The sequence below is a fragment of the Trichoplusia ni genome, chromosome 11 (genome assembly GCF_003590095.1).
Source record: "Trichoplusia ni isolate ovarian cell line Hi5 chromosome 11, tn1, whole genome shotgun sequence".
NCBI classification, from domain to species: Eukaryota; Metazoa; Arthropoda; class Insecta; order Lepidoptera; family Noctuidae; genus Trichoplusia; species Trichoplusia ni.
This window is the reverse complement of record NC_039488.1, coordinates 9,061,642-9,081,409: the sequence shown is the minus strand read 5'-3', so window position 1 is coordinate 9,081,409 and position 19,768 is coordinate 9,061,642. Positions and strand designations below refer to the sequence as shown.

General features: G+C 36.8%; 2 protein-coding genes across 4 annotated transcripts in view; both read right to left on the bottom strand.

Annotated features, from left to right (window-relative positions):
- LOC113498967 (integrin alpha-PS1) overlaps positions 1 to 1,847 on the bottom strand; it is an 84,197-nt gene extending 82,350 nt beyond the window's left edge. The window contains exon 1 of one of the 2 annotated variants that reach the window (XM_026879242.1): positions 1,445 to 1,847. In XM_026879242.1, the coding sequence (XP_026735043.1) occupies positions 1,445 to 1,617 (173 nt within the window). In that variant the 5' untranslated portion in view covers positions 1,618 to 1,847. The remainder of the gene's footprint in view (positions 1 to 1,444) is intronic. The other variant, XM_026879243.1, reaches the window with a different exon arrangement.
- Positions 1,848 to 2,516: 669 nt separating this feature from the next.
- LOC113498583 lies at positions 2,517 to 10,893 on the bottom strand. 2 transcript variants are annotated; one of them, XM_026878647.1, is made up of 7 exons: positions 10,703 to 10,893; positions 8,689 to 8,865; positions 8,231 to 8,320; positions 6,613 to 6,813; positions 4,448 to 4,717; positions 3,761 to 4,360; positions 2,517 to 3,375 (listed from the first exon to the last, which is right to left on the bottom strand). In XM_026878647.1, the coding sequence occupies exons 2-7, from the start codon at positions 8,836 to 8,838 to the stop codon at positions 3,043 to 3,045; spliced, it is 1,644 nt and encodes a 547-aa protein (XP_026734448.1). In that variant the 5' UTR covers positions 8,839 to 8,865; positions 10,703 to 10,893; the 3' UTR covers positions 2,517 to 3,042. The 2 variants fall into 2 exon arrangements, with proteins under 2 accessions (XP_026734448.1, XP_026734449.1); XM_026878648.1 differs by lacking the exons at positions 8,231 to 8,320; positions 8,689 to 8,865; positions 10,703 to 10,893 and adding an exon at positions 6,889 to 7,201.
- Positions 10,894 to 19,768: the final 8,875 nt, after the last annotated feature.

The following is a 19,768-nucleotide window of genomic DNA, read 5'->3' as shown; positions in this document are numbered from 1 at the left end:
CTTTAGCATTTTTCCTACATAGTAATTGGAAATTCAGTACGGCACGGCGCACACATGGTCAATACAATTACTTTTCAATTATAGTGTTGGCAAAATGCTTAAGAGAATAGGAATAATTTCAAATTTAATCCAATTGCCATTCATTCATCGGCCTTTGTAAATAGCAGAAGCGGGGCCCAGGCATGTAGAGCCCATTCCAGTACCAGTGAAATCGTAGATATAATTTACATAATACGCCTGAATAAGTAGTTAAGTTTTATGACAAACATTTTGCAATAGCGGTTACCGGTTAAAGGTGAAAAAATATTAATAATTTATTGATTACGCTACCTATGCGTTGGAATATTTTGTAAAGTTTAATCTCTGATTAATACTGCAAACGATACGCTGACTCATATATTTCAAAGTACGATATACATAATCATAAGACGTACTTACTTAAAACGACGAACTCTACACGATTTATAAGATCCTAAACACTGTTAAATTCATATTTCGCAGTCATAAATTAAGGAAATAAAGTCGAGAGAAGCACATTTCATTTGTTTTGTAGATAGCGCATTGGCAAGTTAGTATTTAGGAAACGTGACAATTCAGAATTAGCGCCGCCAACTAAGTGCATTGCTCTACCCGGCGCCGCTCCCTCACTAGGTCACAGCCCTGCTCTCCTATCGAGATGTATTCCGCTCATTCATCATATATTCTGCACTATACGTACATGTAGGATGTATATGAACGCTTAAGAAAAGCCCACATGCCATTCATAAAACACCGCATAATTGCAACACAAAAAAAGGCCATGAACTCTACAAACGTATTCAGACTGTTGATAAGTTATGTTTATTTACCTAAAAACACATATTATTATGCGAATTATACGTCGGTATTACTTTAACTTGAATTTTAATTAGATGTTTTGGACTTGTTTTTGTACCAAACTCTACCGTCGACTTTTTTTGGCACCTTTGAAACGCCCCCGTATAAGACAGGTAGAGGCAGGGTTAACTCTCACCAAACATTTTTTGTTCATCAGTTCCGCTTAAGATTTAAAACCTTGTATTTAACAAGGCTATTGTTTTTCAAGAGCGTAGTGTCTCCAAGTGATAAGTAATCTTTAGAAACACTTGAAGAAAACTCCACGTGTTTTATTATGCAGTCTAGAATATTTTATAAACATAGTGCTAACTACTTACAACAAGTTACATTCAATGTAAGTCATACTCAACGCATAGATATTGCCATTTACAATTGGCTTCATAAATTTTTGATAAGAATTTCTGATAATTTTAATACTATAATCAAACACAATTCTAGCACAATTACATTTAAAGAAGTAAGATTTAAAGCTTGATAGAGCATATGGCAGGCGGCGACCTTCACATATGACATCATTACGGATGATTACTATAAGATAAGTTTCATTAACAGCAGACAGTTTACTCACCAACTAGTTTTCGAACCATCCCCGCTGATGGTGAGGTGTTCCGCAACGGAAAATCCGAAATAAGAGCCAGGCTCTCCGAACTTAATCACAGGAATCCTCGGTTCCAGATTAAAACTTGTGACACTATATAAAATGCACATAAATAAAACACTAGCGCTCCTAGCTCGAGCCATGGTGTACACCGTTCGTAATATATTCGTGTTATAAATCGTGTTATCGCACCAATTCACTGTTTCCCAGTTATTATTTGGCACATCGCGACTTTCGTGATAGTTGCGTCGTGCGACGTCGAGACCCCCAGCGCGGTTGCCGTCCGCCGGCCGAGTATTCCCGCTAAACACAACTTGTACAGTGCGTCCCTACACTCTCTACCTAGTCATAACTTGTTCTACACGGCTCGACGCCGGCGCTCGTGGTAGAGGCAACTGAACTCATAAACTTTGACAACTCATTTGTTAACAGCGCCATCTAGCAAAGGTTGGTTGAACTTATGTGCCTACTATGAAACGTGTCACGTTTAGTAAGCCTCCAACTAATACGCCATCTAGTGTACAGTAGGTTTTGCTATTACAGAAATTACGGATTATTTTGGCGAATCGCCGGAAGATGTCCCTCGTAACTTTACCAGAGAGCCACTTAGGTAGCAATGATTCCTGCCTACATCAGGGGGTACTGACTTATTTAGTAGAATGCATGTTTATCATGGCACCCGAAAGTTGTAGACAGATCTTCATCACTGTCGAAGGCGGGTAGCTAATATAGCTAATAATAGTAATATTTAATTTATTAATATTAGATTTATTATCTCCACAAAAACAATTTTAATTTATTATTCAAAAGAAAGATTTTAAATCATGAAGAATTAAATTTGGAAAACTACAAAATGCAATCGCAAGTCGTAATGATTTAAATTTTTCAAAAAAAAAGCTACAAGTGAGAACAAAGTAATAGGTACATAGTTTCAGAAAGAGCGTGTATAAGAAAGGTTTCAAGAAAAAAAACAGATTCAGTTAAATCATTTCATTTATTGATTAACAATACAATATTCGAGAAAGAATTAAAAATAATCATGTGCTGGGAAAGTAAATTATTTAATAATAACTTTAACACTAGTCTTTTACTACTCTCTCCGGTAATAATTGTTTTTTTCCTTTATAATTTAAAATTGAAATACTGATTCATCGTTGTATTTGAAAAACCCTAACAATATCATCAGTAGGAACAAAAATATATTTCTTAGGACTTGTACCGAAGCCTGGACTTCACCCAGGATCCTCGTTACTTTTGACTGTCCCCATAGCAACATATTGTCGTAACTATAGCCGTCTTCGTAAAGACGTTGGTAATACGTGAGCTTGATGACGAGCAGCTCGTAGGAATTTTCAGCTTACAGCCGAAACGAGTCTACAAACGAATTGTCAATTATTCCGGTCCACGAAATAGACCATTGACTATTTCTCGGATGCAAACTCGAGACCAATCGATCGGCATTTGACGAAACCTCTGTCGCGCCTGGTAGGTTTTTTGGTATTACAATACCTCAATGTGAGCAAACACCGTCACAGGTATTGCAACACCATTCTGGCCTTGTGGGGTATTTAGGGCAGAGGATGGAAGGTGAGCTCGGTCTGTGAGTGGGCAAACAGAAGGTTCAACTGGGAATCCAGACCCACGTTGAAGACTTTAGTTAGTTTGGCCTGGGCCTGGCCGGGCTCCTTGCGCACGACGGCCACTCCCGACACCTTCATGAGATGGACTTCGGAGTCCACGGAGCCGCCGCCGGTGGTGGCCAGCTTCACGTGACAGGTGACGTCCACATGCACGTGCTTCTCAACTGCCTTTCCTCGCTTCCCTGGTACATCCACATATTCTGTCTTCACTTCCACCTGGGGCAGATCAGCGCGGAAGACGCTAGCTTCTCCCAACAGTCCCTGTAAAACAAAACAAACAAAATAAATTTAAATAGAACTAAATTCCAAAACTACTGCCAAGGTTATTTTACTCATATCCTTGGCTTAGTGCCAGAATAAAATGCAATTAGAAATTGTCCTTCTGCCAAAGTATGTTGAACTCTGACTTAAAGATAAACAATAACCTACGCGACAGCGACACGTTTGTTGTAGAACGTTAATCATTTCCCTGAACACCTGGTGTACTGGCAAAAGCTATTCATTGCACTGTCCTCTACTGTTTATGTACACAGGTACTGTGTAATTAATGGGACAGAATTAAGGGTGCAGTTTATAACAGACTAGTGCACACACATCGACTGCGCAAAATTATCATAGTAACGAATGTTTTAAAAATCATACACACCCCATTTCCTGTGACGGAGAACTTCATTCCTGGATGAATAGCACGTGTCTCCATACCAAGACCTTCAGGGTGTGAGTCGGACCAGAAGTAGTTTTCGGGTGCGTTAAGCGTGTCGGGTTTGAAGGTGATGCGCTTTCCGTATCCCATGCCGACGGACTGCAGCAGCAGGCTGCGGCCTTCGAAAAGGTGGCGCCGACTGCCAGCGGGCCTCACACGGTAATGGAAACCAGGAATGATGCGGGGATCTACATAAGTACCGATGACAGGGAGTTCGTATCTCTCTAATCCAACAATGCTATACTGGCATGGAATGTCTTTCATATCACTGCCATTGACAGTCACCCTTCTGGATGAGGATTCAATGCCGGGCTTAAGTTCATATCCCTTCTTGAGCTGCTTGATGCCAATAGCGACGTTAATCACTCGCGATACAGTCGCATTTCCTCTTCCCTTCTTCAGGATAGCCACACCGGTCACAGGAACCAACTTAATAGCGCCATCATTTTCATACCACTCAACCTTGCAAAGGGTGTTGATTTTCACTTTCTTGTCAATGGATCCGTCTTCATAAATTTTCTGGTCAGTTTCAACTTGGCTCTTCTGTAAATAAAATAAATTGGTTAGATACTTTCTTGAAGGAATAATTATTGAGTTTTATATCAACAAATTTAAGGAATTGTAAATAACCTGCTGCTGAACAACTTCCAAGATTCCCTGAGGCTCATGGTTGGCGTCGTAGATCGTGAACTTGTCACCGACTGACACTGCCTCGATTTCGAACAAAAATCCTTCAGGCCTGGAGTCGGTCCAGAAGTAATTCTCATTGTCATTCAGCTTTGATCCAAGAGGCTCAAATGTGAGGCGACGAGCAAAACCACGTCCGATTGATTGCAGGGTAAGAGCCTTGCCGTCAAACAAGTACTTCGGCTTCACTGATAATGGAGGGGCATCCAGAGCCTGAAACATTAAACACCACATTACTCACCAAGTCAATTACGTGTGTATAGTTGTATTACTTTTAAGTGTTAATTAATATATTTTAAACATACTTTATTAGTAAATATATAAAAAGAAAATTAATTACTTTTGGAAATAAACTTTTGGAACATTTACTGAAAATCGTAACGTATTTCTAATCAAAGAGTACAAGTGATCAGCTATGACTATTTCTTCGATTTCCCCATCGGAACCATACTTGTAGTATGCTTCGCCGACTTATAAATAAGGAACAATGATACTTATTGTGCTTATGTTATAATGTGTATGCTGTATATGAAATTATGAGCCACGTTATGTAGATTAGCCCAAGCTTACATTACATTCATGGTGAAATGAAAAAATAATCACATCAAGACCACAAAAAGTAAGTTTTTGAATAGAACATTGATATGATTAACAATGGCGTAATGCCCTTATGAATGATACTTATGGTTTACCTATAGTGGACATAACATGCCGCCAGCCAGTATGTCACTTTCGACCTGTCGGGTCTCTGCGGGTTCTTGAAGTTTGTATGTCAACGCCGCTCTGGGCGAGGGTCTGAAAAACTTGACGATCCACATACCATCGCCTACACGGCAAGTGCACACAACTAGTGGCAAAAACACGCAAGTCAACAGTGTTGGTCGTTGTTGATATGTTCGCTCTGGAAATGTCAGCAACGGACACCGCACTCACTGAACTAACACCCTCTACTCTAATCTGACCGAATGCCCTCTGGACTGCTGAAACCGACTAGCGAATATACTAGAGTTTTATTTACATCTTAGTCGCCAATTCACATCGGATCACATAACACTGTCTTCAGATCACAGGTATAAGGTTGCCATTACAACATCAAACTGCTTTAGAAAATGAAAACATGAAGACAAACGAATTCCCTCAAGGAGCAGAGAAAAGTTTACGACAAATCAAAATAATTGTTTTACAAAACCATACAAAACAGTATTTTGGTAGTTATGCTATCAAAATTATAAAGCATTTTCATGACAACCTTATTCATCGTGTTTTAGGACTCTATTAGTTCATTAATAAAGAATATCTTACAATTAAACTAATATTTATTAGACCTACTATCGGTTGTGGTTACGTGAAATGGAACTTTGCGAAAATTCTCTTTTCAACGTGTTGTTTTGAAATACTTTAGATTTTGAGATAAATAGAAAGCAGCCAATTAGTCTTTAAGAATTTTCGTAAAGCCCATGAACATTTCTGTAAGACTTGAAGAAACTCACCATCCTCTCGACTCTGAAAAGGATTATTCTTGCAAAAATGTCCTGTTCTAACCACAAGCGATTTTCAATGTTTTTTTATTTAAACGGAAGGATTGTTAATAAAATTAAAATTAGCAAACTTGGGCCTAAACATTTAAATATTTGTAACTTGAGTAGATTAAGGTATATTTAGCACGATGGTGCGTCTGAAGGCAACTGTTATCATTCTTCGAAATTCAACATAAACATGTATTCTCATCAGCATAGTCGTTCCTTTCGCAGTCCAGTTTTTAATAATTTTGCCCCCAATAGTTATGGATCTTCGTAGTTTTTCTGTTTGGCTCCTATGGGAAGCTCAACATTGATGATACAAAAGCGATTCCAGATCGATTTACATAACAGATTCGTCGATGGTTAAGCAACATTCAATGTGGTCATGTGAGAAATGGACTTCATTTTGTACAACGAGTTTTCTAGAACAGCTATTACAGTGTATTGAAATGTGGAGGATTGCTTACATATATTAGCCAAAGCAATCGTCAACACTTCTTTGAGATAAATGAGTCGATTTCCCACAGTCCGGCGAGTCGAGTTTGCATTGCGACAATGTTTAGACATAAATTCAATGACTGGTCTCACCTGCATGGGTCTAACTTTGTATCGGAAGCCGGTTCTGACGCGGGGATCGATGTACACGCCAATAACTGGCATCTGGTGGGGAGCGTGCTGCGGCACCCGGTATACGGCGGGGACATCGCCCAACTTGCTCGCGTCCAGCACCACATCCTTACAGTACGCACTTTCAGACCAATATCCCTTGGTCGGGACATCTACTGGTTCCTAAAAATGAACGACACTTTTATAATTTCCACTATTATATTCACCACGGATCGTTCAAAAACAAACTCTTCATACTTCTATCCATTCTGGTTCTTCAAAAATATCCGATAGGTTATCGCTTTCATCAAAGGAAGCTTTCACAGCGTGATGCATTATGGCTCCTTTTATTGATGCAGTATTACTTTCAATCAATTAAGTACAATGACCGATCTACTGGCCGTCTTAAGAAAGAATAAAAGGAAGCTGCATTATATGTAGATATATGAGCACCTAATACCTAGTTGGCATGAATTACAGGCGCCCATGTGATGTTTGTGACAACGTTGCCAAAATAATTTAAAATATTACGTTGTAATTGTAATTCTTTATTTCAGAGCGTGTCAATCATCCGATGTAGTCTGGTTACATAATATGTTAAATAAAGATCGACCCAACTCGTGAAAGCTCAACGTCACGGGTCGTCTTTGAATAACAAGTAGCCTTTATTCAATAGAGGATATTACAGACGAGCCTATTTTTTATATTCAATCTTATTATAGTGACTTTATCTTATGATTGGTGTTCATTGAATTCTATTAACGACACATGGGGTTAACAAAAGTAAGTGATGTCGTGGAGACGTACGTAGAGGGCAATTTAGACAAATTGTTTTGTTTATCGCTTCTCCAAACAGGCCAAAGTCCATTCCTTGGAACGTATTGTAAGTTATTTATAGAATCATTTCTACCGGGCTATTTCAGCTCGTTAGTGCGATCTACGTAAATCACTAACTCCTACGCCGTTTTTTGCAATAGGAAACAATATATTTGCCGTCGCTGAATAGAGGCGTGTCCTAATTCTCTGCGAAGGTTACATTACGACCTGCTGAAGTATTCGATGGTAACAAACATTTTATGTTATTGACCTTAACGGCGAATAAATTAGTGAAGCATGATAAATGCAAGACTTATAGGAAGAAAGATAAATGTATCAAAATCTACGTAGTGTTGATTTGTGACTAATTACCTACAACGTAATAAACACAAGAGGTGTTATTAATTATGACTACCTCCGTCTAGACGCGTGTGAGTCGTTATGACGTCGACAATATTGATAAAGGGAAACTAGAGTGTCGTGAGTAATATTTGAAGATATTTCGTAAACAGACGAACTTGTTGTAAATGACGAAACTCCAAACAATGTCGCCGATACACCGCTATCTGTCGCATTATTTACCAAACATTCACTAGCCGTTATGCGTTAGCTTACTAAAATTTCGTATCAGCTAAAAATAAATATCTATTTTCATTTACGTTGTTCTTAGGTAATCTCTTTGTGAGAAGCCACGCCCTAAATTTGATGCCAAGTTCTTTTCTCATTTATCATTTATACTCGTATTAGTGTCGACGTGTTTAAAGAAATGGGTAACCATACTTACAGGTATTTCTAACTCCGGGAAAGCTTCTTCGCCATCGCTTTCATAATCACTAGGAGCAGGAATCAATGCTTTCGGAGTAATCTCGAATTCCTAAAAGAAAAGAGACCTTGTTAGAACATTCTATCATAAAACGTTTTTCTAATGTAGTAGGAAGATATCTTGAACATTTTATTATGATGAGCGCGTCCTACAGATAAGAAAAGAGGACGTTACACTGCCTTGACTTACTCAAGCCATTAGGTACATGTAGGACGATATAATTAAGTATAATTCAATTATACCTAAAGTAAATGGGCGTATCCGATGATAGTCTTTAGACATGATAAGCCAATATTCTTTTCATTCAGTAGATGCTACTACTTCAAAAGTACTGAACTGATTGTGATTCTGACTCATGCTTCAAATTTACGTAAAAATAGGCACAAAGCAAATTCAAGATTCCTTTTTTTGCTATTTACCTGAGCAGGTGGCAAAGAGTCAACCAGTTCTGGTTCCTCAACCAGAGCGGTGGAGGTCCCGGCAAGACGGGCGCGGGTCAAGTTCCACAGCCGCTGCAGGGCCAGAGGAGTCTCTTCAGCTTGCATTTCCATTACTGGGCTGGCTAGCATCTTTACTTCAAATATTTTTCCTCAAATCTACAAAAAATAAACACAAAATTAACCTTGTTTTTTGACATTTATTATTTTTTAGCTCTAGAATTTTTAATTGATAGTTGAAAACTAGTAATCTCGTCAATTCTATTGTTTATTTATTGATTGTTGTGTTTTGCCTAATAATTATTTAAAGGACAGATTTTACTTCTAGCTTCAGGGTCAAATAATCGGTAGTTACATAAATTAAGCGAGATCTTCAAATCGAATGCGGAACATAAGTTTTTATGTATGTTTAGTTAAGTAGTCAAGTTATCAATAAATAATGATTTTGTTAAGTTCTAAAATAAATCGTCTTTAGTCATAATTTCCAAAAACATATTGTTTTTAGTCGTGAATTATGGCACAAACAATTGGTTTACAAAAATAGGTTAATGATATTTATATTTAGGGTTTTACAGGCATTTAAAACAAACATATTTTGCTTGCTCAATTTGAAACAAACACGAGACCAATATTTAAATTCAGTGCTATGCTTTCCTCATTCGCTGTAGCGTTATCCAAGTTTACGACTCGTTTCATAACAAACTGCTAGTTGGGTAACAGAATCACGTGTATTGTAAATTTTTGCTTTAGTTTTATGAGCAAAAACTCCTCATAGCGCAAAAATACAAAATATTTTTTTAGATTCTCCAATCTTATTTTTAACTGATTGGTTTTCTTGAATATTCCCTTTCCCGAACATTCGGCTAACACTAGCCAAGTTGATCGAATTTGACCTCGTTTGTGAAGTGTGATTTTAAATGCACGGCAGATGTTGAACCAAGTTCGCGAATACTTTCAGATGGAGCTAAAAATAGGATTTTATTGGATTGGCCTTGAGGGAAAGAATTTTGCCAGGAGATTGGTATGAAGAAACTCCTTATAAATTAATTGTAGCCTTCGAAAGGTCTCGTGACGTGCACGCTTATTTGGACAGCTGTAATAAAAACCACCGCACGTGATAAAGGACAACTAGTAAATTCAATTTGTGGAAAATTTTCAAGTATGGATTGAATGAAAGGAACTTTTAACTTGTCCATTTTAAATAACAATCGGTTTTAATTATTGCCCAGTCTTCCTACATAAGTTTAATATTTTTGCCTGATAAAATAGATTTTTCGTTAAACGTGTTGATCTCCCTTATCGTTATGGTGATGTGAGTTTTGTGACTTCTTTCAAACGTTCCCCAGAAACCTTTTTTTCTACGGTAACATAACGTGTTTATCGACTGCAGTTCAAGGCACTCGACAAAAAATAACAAAGGACCCGTTTGTTAAAAGGAGCAGGTAAAAGTCAAGAAAAACTATCGCACCGATTGGACGACACGGCTTAAATATTAAGCCACGAAGTGCTGTGAAGCGTGACAGTTTTAACCATTCTTCAGTAATTACGTGCAGAGTATAATCAAACATAAAACAATTTACACACAAATGTGCATTAGAAAGTAAGGGTACAATCAAGGTTCACATGCATTTTATTTTATATGTTACCAAAATTTACCAGCAATTGCTAGATAAAATAATCTAGACGGCAAAAAAGAAATAAAATCGTGAAAATTGTTTATATATAATAAATATTAGGCGCCACAACAACCAATAATCATCGATTAGAAAGTGATTTAGTTCAAACTAAGGTAGTTAAACCAGCTAGCTCGACGAAAGAGAAAGCCCTCGACGGTGAACAAGTCGGCCATTTGCCGTCGATCAACCGTTAGGCAAACTAGAATCTTCCGTTCCGTTTTATTTTCCATTCCTACAAACCTTATAGGGCTATTATCCTTTACTTTACTCCTATACTTAATAAGTTAAATTCAAGGCATTCCAAAATATTTGTAACTTACCAAGTTGCAATAAATATTTAGCAACAGCAGTAGCTGACTGGGACTCAGGTTTTAATCTAGGTAGCAGTCTCCACAAATCTACAATACAATAAAGTAGTCACAATAGTTTCAGTGAACGTCACACGGTGCAAGACTTTCGACTGTACTGAAGCGCAGCTTAAACACCACTGAGCACTAACCCTCGCGACGGTGGTATTTTAAACTTGTGAGTGCTCCCCGGCGGTGTGCGCTCAGAGGAAGAGGACGCAGATATACGGTTCAAGTGAGACGGATAGAGGAGCACGCAGCGGCCGCGTGCTCCACCAGACACTACACGCACACAGCGACAAGGAGTTACGCATGCGCCGATGCTATTGATACGTCTGAATACGTCGAGGTCGACGTCACTGGCCCCTTTTCAGATCAAAGTGCAGGCGAAGGCGGGGCTCCAGCTTCCCGAGAAGTTTGACCATTAACTAACTTCCCCACAGTCGCCAACAAACTTTTTGCGGAGGTCCAAAAGGAAAAAAACTTGTCCAGCGAAAGTAAATATTGCATAAGAGGATATCATACATATTTTACCACTTATTGTTTGGAAAAATCCATTAGAATATAATGTTTAACTTAATGAATGAATCACCCTTGTAATCAGTACTTACTTACTTACAAAGAAACAATTTTCGTAACGTTAATAATTTAAATAGATTCTGGAATTAAAATAGTCCTCAACTAAATATGATGAAATTTTTCGGTAATAAATGCGTCATGGTCAAAAGACGACAAAAAAAGCCTATTAAAAGCATGTTTTTAAATACTCTTTAGTCCAAATTGAAATATTTGTCTTGTCTCATATTTTTGGAAAGAAAATGAAACGAGACCGTGTAAACTATAACAGTCCCGTTACCCTTGAGTTCTCGGTTCAACGACCAGTAGACATTCAAAATTTTGTTTTCTTCCAAAGAATTTAGGAAGCAGGAAATAAAATCTGTCTATAAGTAACATGTGCTAAAATATAATCGACGGTATTGATTAGTTGACATTGTGGGCACTGGAGAACTGCGGAAACTGCTTCAAAGAGTAATTCTATAATAGATATTGAATTTAAGTCGTAGTTAAAAAATAGCCCTATCTTAGGTCAAAATATTCGACAAATTTTGAGCAAAGTAAATGCAATATCGTTCCACATTCTTAAACAAAATGGATTGTATTACTACCTGTGTCGAGGGTAAAAAAGGCAAAGTAAAGGCCTTCTGGAATGAAGTTATAAATTTTGTAACTTATTTGCCAAATATTTTCTAACAACATCGAGGTTGTAATGATGGTGCATTGCTGCTATATTTCAGGCTGTTTCTATGTTAGGTAACAGTTCTAACATAATACAGGTACGTCAAAATTAATCGATAATACTGCATTACCCGTAACATGCGCAAGTTCAAGGCAAAACGTTATATAAATTGATAAGAAGGTCCCACCAGCACGTCCTAAAGAATTAGTGTGGTTGAGGGAGAGTGACAGCGCTATACACGGCGTAGAGCGGCATCTCTCTTAAACACCTGCAAAATGTTACGCTAAGATGTGGCAGAAGACTCCTGTTATGGCGTGCATTACCAATGTATAAGTCTATAGGTACTACAAACACTTTCCTAATATGGTGATTGCTAGATTTGTCGCAATCAACCGGAAGTTATAAACGTTTAATGATATTTATCGCTGTCTATAAAAAGAAAGAAGTTATAAATCTTCTTTATTAGCACATATTTTAACAAGATCTGCTTCCCTATGGCATCTATTGACAATTGATTTCTAAGTACCCATAGCTAATATCCATCCTCTTTTCAAACGTAAACCTGATACAATACAATGTATTTGTTAGAATTAAAATAACTTCGGTTACTTATCAACAGGATTACGAAACAAAATTCTTCTGTTATCAAATTTTGTTTCCCATTCAACGGGAAGTAGAACCGAGTGGTACATGATTCGACCCACTTACACGAAACAGGTAGCTTAGGGTATCCTATAGCCAGTGTCTTGGTTTCTTGTAAACTGTGATATAATATTGATTTAATTGAACTTAAAACCTTAATGGATATATGATTTTTTAGGATGAGGGATCAGGGGTAAATCCTTATTACCTCACATATCTTTAATTCAAGTAATCTTCCTCTTTTTTTTCTCGACCAAGACTTAATCAAATACAGGCAGTAATTTTATAAAGCCATGCCTTCATACATGCATATATTACAGGAATAGAAAAGAGATAGAATCTATATCTATATCTATCTATACTAATATATAAAGCTGAAGAGTTTGTTTGTTTGTTTGAACGCGCTAACTTCAGGAACTACTGGTCCAAATTGAAAAAATCTTTTTGTGTTGAATAGACCATTCATCGAGGAAGGCTTTAGGCTATAAACCATCACGCTGCGACTAATAGGAGCTTAGATATAATGGAAAATGTAAAAAAAACCGGGCAGGTATATCTAAATCATAACTTATATCTTCTACCCACGGGGACGAAGTCGCGGGCAACAGCTAGTGTAAAATAAAACTAATATTGAAATTGTTTAAAGTACGTATTATGCCGACGGATCACATTTATACTGCATTGAAACGTGACCGGAAAACACGTACTTCTACCTGTCGAGATTTATGTCTAGAAAATTAAAGGCTTTAGTCATTAAAATGTTCATTGACTGACGACTCACTTAACCCGTTATCATTTTCCTAATTGTTTGCCATTAATAACTGGAATTATAAACGAGGTTAAGAACCCATTAAGATTCTTTATTTTTTTATCCGACAGTTGGTATTGGTTCATCTTTATGTAAAATACATGTTTAACTAATTACCTGCATTCTTACGATCATTAACTAATTACAAGAAATAATTCACAAGGAAACGATAAGATTATGTCAATAAAGCTTATCAATGGAATCTAAGACAGAGCTTAAGATAAAAACCAAAACAAACAATGATAAAATATTGCATCTCACTGCCGCGTGCTATAAAACAAATCTTTGGACTCACAAATCTCGTGGGACAGACAAAAAACAATACACGCCAGACTACGCTAACGTTATTAAAAGACAGTTGTAAAAGTAATCTCATTACAGCTGCTAAAAAAACATTCGTAAGACGTTGTAAATGACAAGAAGTATCTTTACCGTCGTCGGCATATTTTACAACATTCTTGTATACTTAGGTGACCGCCATTTTGTCCATCTTTTCCGCAAAGCGTTGCAGCAAGCAGGATAATTTTAGATTGTCTCGAATGTAAATCCTTTCGTATGAAATTGCTTAAATTACCTCCTCGCCTTTCTTCGAAATTAGGCAAATTGTATTTGATAATATATTTATCCGATTATCCTATTCCTGAAAAAGGCAATTTAGGGGAAGTTATTTGACCAAAATTAAAGAATCATGCTTCAATCACGGCGGTTCAATTCTTGAGCTCTCGCTCGGACTTTCTACGAATAACTTGATATTTAACTATTTCCTAGTTCTTTGTTTACTGTTGCCGTGCGACCCACTCATGGGTTTTATGACTAGCAAGAATGTATATCTGGGTTTGTAGATCCTGTGCGGAAATGTTGTTAAATGTAGCTGTAGTTGTGGGAGAGGACTCCATTTCAGATGGGCCCTTTTGGCTCTCGGGGAAATTCTTATAAACTGCCTTCACCATGTAGGATCAGTCGGAGTTATTTAAATCATCACGATCTGTTGGTTGCACGTAACTCACCCAACGGAAATACCAACATTACTCGAAACCTGAAAATTCGAGAACGTACTGTCCGGTTCAGTATAAAATAAATTTTACATAAGTGGGTTAAGTATATTCGTAAATATAGGACGTGGGTGTTATACTACTGTTTCAGCTTTGCTAAATGTCATCAATTCTGGGGATCACGTTACGAGGTGGGCGACGGCGGCTACGCTGCGACGCGTCGTCTTCACCTCGGATTATAAGCTGACACCAACGTGGTTCTCAGAAGTCAATGTTTAACAAACACCGTTAATAATCATGCTCTGTAGACTTAACGACTTTGGTATACAGACTCAGCAGTAGTAGCTCTAAAATACGATTATAGACAGCCGAATGTTCCCGAAGAAATGATTAAGTTTAAATACTCTTGGATCGGCTGAGGTAGAGGTTAGATCTTTAAAGCAGTATGGGAAATGACCATCTATTGGGCAAAGTTTATTTTTGTCAATATATTTGATTTAGAAAAATCGTGTCATCTTTTATATAAACTACAACTAAGATTTAATTATAAGGTGTTGGTGTATACGTAGGGGTAATTAAGTAGCCAGAAAGGGTGAGTTAATGTAACTATTTGCGTTACTCACAGGTAAAATAATTACAAAACGTCACGTTCTTTAAATATAAGATCCTGCTTATACATATATCTATGCATATGCTAATTATTCTAACTGGTTTTCCATAAGAAACTATTGAATACTAAATAGGTAATTTGCGTATTTAAGCGTAACAATTGATATTAACGTAAACTTATGTAGAACTAATTTTAATATATTGCCTGAACGGCATTTGCCTAAATCAATGGAATTTCAATTGTATATGAGATCTGTGAATCCACTCCTCACTTGGCATAAAGCTAGAGAGTAGAATGGAAAGATTTTTGCCCACTCGCTTTGGAAAATGTAAAACAATAGAGGTATAATTAACCCAAAATGTATTATGACAATTACCAAACTAGAACCAACATTAATCTAGGAATATTCTTTATGATTTTATTCCTAAAGTTTCATACAGTCTAGGTTAATGCCTTAAGGGCCAGCGGAATTATCCGAAAGGCTTTGGTCCCGGTACACAAAGGGAAAAGAGGATCGTGGGTGGGTTTTAATCAGTAAAAGTCTAACATTGCCATCCGCTTCACTCAACGCGGAGGGTATCATGATTTTCCAACCGGAAAAAAGGCATTAATGTGCCATCAATAGGAATCACATTGGTACAAGAATATTCTAGCAATAGCTTGGCTGAACTATTGCTTAACGTATGGCATACTTTATTAGCCAACACACCGACGTGACGTAAGTTTTAAGGGGCACAAGTGTACAGATCAGCCGAAATCTTTCAATCGTCTTTAGGTTGCAATGTTACAAAATCTAACAAAACATATTAAAACGATAAATCTTTTCTCTTTTAAGTTCACGGATAGGGCGAAATCCTAACCTTCCTTAAGTTTAACAAAGAGAGAGATTAATACACATGAACAGAATCTAAGGATATTTTAATCATGTTCTTATTCCATACAACGGAGGTATGTTTACCCCCATCTGTTTCTAGAAATAGAATGGTTTGAAACGTCGTAATACGCCCCCTTACACGTCACTATAGTGGAATCAGTTAAACAAAAATAAATATTGCGCCTTCTCCAAATAACTGGGAACAAGAAAATACGCATTTCCCGTTTTTTAAGTCATGTTAGATAAATTGTAAACACGCGCTGTCCATCATAATTCAACTTCGCAGAAGCATTCCTCGTCTATTATAAATATGCTGTAATTAAAAACTTGCAATATTCAGTTTCATTGGCATATTTCCAACTTCCCAGTATATTTACTAGTTCAACATTTTCGTGATCGATTTTACGTCTTGACTAATTTAAAGTGGAGCTCGAAAATCTAGGTTTTGTAAACCGGATGGAAAATTCAAAACAAAACCAACTTTGAACGGAATTTCTCCAGACACCAGAAAATACACCGCTTTTGGAGATTTTTTGATGAAATAAAATACTCCTTTTTTCCACCTCCTCACATTCCATTTAAAACCTCATAATATAAATCAATATTATCCAAGGCCAATCCGCAATGTATGGCATGGTTTTCTTTCTTTATACCTAACGAATTATTCTTTCAGAAGATAAAAATACTCATAGACGACTTTTAATATCAATGAAGCAGTCATTAGTCTTCATTTATCTTATGAAACAATAACTAATATTGTTCATTGAGTTATGTCTGTCTACATTAATTAAACAGTGGGTAAGTATACTAACTATTAAGCATAGTAATGTCTAGCACAATGTTTACTATTTAGGGTCTACAAAGAAATCTATTGTTAACCATCTGTAAGGAAAATTCCATATCCACTTCTTAAGGAGCATTATCCATTGAAGCCTCAAATGTTTAAAGGCTATTTCATTATTTTTTGCAAGGGACTAAACGTATAGACCGTACCGATTCTTATACACTACATCCAATGTTATTCAAATGCCTACAGATTTTATTTTTGATCCCAGAAACAAATTGTTCACAGCAATTTCCATAAACCAATCAACAATTCGTTTCAATTAAACGAAGTCTGCAAAATGTTCAAGCTAAATTCCTGACCCAATGTTGGTATACAAAACGAAATGCTAAAGTAAATGTTTAGGAAAATAAATAAACCACCATGAACTGATTAGATAGGTTTATCGCCGTTGATAATGTGTCAGTCACTGCTAGACAGTCGTGAAAGATGAATTAGGTGTGGTATCTTAAATCGAGTATGCGCCGGTTACAAACGAACCAAAACTTTCCAGCTTCCACAGACATTACACGTGAACCCTGCATGATCAACGTGTGAATCCTTATCAAACATACATGTCTCTTTTTTATGAATGCAAACCATTTACATCGAACTACTAATTGTATTAAAATCTAACGTCCTCTTGTGAGTTCGTGAGAAAATTGTATCGTGCTTTCTTGGGGTAGGCAGATTCTAAACTTCGTATAAAAACTTCTCGCATTGAAAACATTGCTTTGCTGGTCAAAATATTTTTAAACCCAACCTCTTTACAGCTTGTTACTTAACAACCCACTACAATATGGCTACGGTAGACTTCCATGGCCAGTCAGTTTTGTATTTCGTCCATCTGTAAGCGGAATCCGGTTGATATCCAGTTTCAGCATTCCAATATAAAAGTCTAATAGTATTTACAAGTAATGTAAATAGAGCCACGGTGACGATGTGTTCACGATGCCAACTCTATGTATTATACAAATGTTAGCACGTGCCAAACCATACGATACACACCTACTACTTCACTAGACACAATTTAAATCCAACACGTGGTAATAGCAACTTCATGAGACTTGCCAAAAACATGCTCGTCAATAATTTATAGCAAAATGTAGGATCCAGAATCTGCGGAACAAAGTAGTTTATCATTTTTGGTTACTATTTTCAAACTCTGAATCATTTAAGACTTTGCCAGTTTTCGCGTTTGGTTTCTTGCCTCCAAATAAAGTGGTATTTTTCAATATTTAATGCTGATCGATCCGCTCAAAGGTATGTCATAGCGTCGTGAGTTATGGAATAGAAACTTCATATCAATTATACTTGAGTAATTTCTACCGTCGCTTTCGCTTACTAATGTTGCTACTTGACTTTTTTTTTAAATATATAGAAAATCGTTTTCATAAAAATTAATTGTTTAGACTTTAAACAAACATATTTCGACACGCCAAGGTCAATCTTTCATATTAAATATATTTCAAGGGACTTATTTATTTTACCCAAAGCAATAAACTGTCTCCTTGAATCTATTTAGCGATATAAACCTTCATAAAATCAGGAAAAAACATTTGATTTATCATTTTACCATAGTTGAAATGACCTATTTTCCGAATCAAGGTGCAAAATGACTGCACGGATAGCCGAGTGGTTGAGGTCACCACGCCAAATCCACTGTGCGTGTCGTGTCGCGGATTCGATCCCCGCGTAGGACAAGTATTTGTGTGATCCACAAATGCTTGATCTGAGTCTGGGTGTCATTGTACATGTGATTTGTATGTTTGTAAAACCCCCCGCGACACAAGGGTTAAAATTCTTAGTGCGGGAGTCGTTTTTTAAAAAAAAAAAAATGACTAAAGCACAGATTACACTACAGATAACTGAATAATTAAAAGGATTAAAAAAAGGCTAGAGTTCTACTATAAAAAGAGATGCGCCTATTCAATATCACAAATATCAAAACTATTTCATCATTAGTTGATCTTACAAAGAACAAAATAGCAAATGTAAAATTCCATTGTTTATTATATTTTTAGTATTATCAGTGTCAATTATCCGTATTTTTCGATAAGGTCTAAATGACTGACGTAGGTCGCCGCTGGGGGTCTGACTCAATCTATTATATTTATTTAAAGAAGAAATTCACGTGATAGTGTCGTGTTATTTAAGAATTCTGAAGTATCCGTTTAAACCTTTGTTTAAAAATGACCAACTACGTTTAAGACTGAACTAAATAGGCTTTTACTTTGTATTTGCTTACTAATTAAGGCTTTTTTTACAACATTTGTTCTCGCGTTAAAGAATCTCAGTCGATAAATGTGGTTTTTTTCCGGAAGTAAAAGAACATTAAGACAAAATTAAGCATTTTTCTAATATTTTCTTTTGTTCGTCCGTTTTGATTATAACAGCACTGCATTGCTTTTATTACTAGACTACGTAAATACCCCTAAGTCCTATATTTCTATGTACCTACCCTTGTAAATCAAATTCCAAGAAGGTTTAATAATTCAAAGCAAGGCCGACGGATCGATCACAATGCACCTATCTACCATTTCTATCTCTAATCGATACTGAATTAGCGGCGTGTGTCGTGTCACCTCTAGTTAAACTTGAACCTGAAGCCTTTGACTATATTGTTTGATTTGACATTGGTTGGAAATTCTTGGAACAAACACAAGTTTTACCACAATAGTTTAGTTGATGGTAGAAAGGTAAATCTTATCCGTTTTCTCCTCCCTAGGGAAACAGGGGCGCGCTCGTCGTAAAACCAGCGTAATTTCGAAGACTTTGATATCATCATCAGCCCATATTCGTTCAGTGTTGGACAAAAGCCTCCCCAATTGCACGCCATCGAGATCTATCTTTGGCTGCTCGCAACCAGTTCCTGGCAGCCATTTTGCGTAGATCATCACTCCATCGTGACTGAGGACGTCCTACACTATGTTTGCCGAGTCCTAGGTATAGCCATTGTGTTTTATAAAATAATACCGTGTTCGATTTTCTCTTTGCGTGGGCAATAATTAAAATATCAATATGGTTTAGTGCCAGAAGACCTTAAACCATCT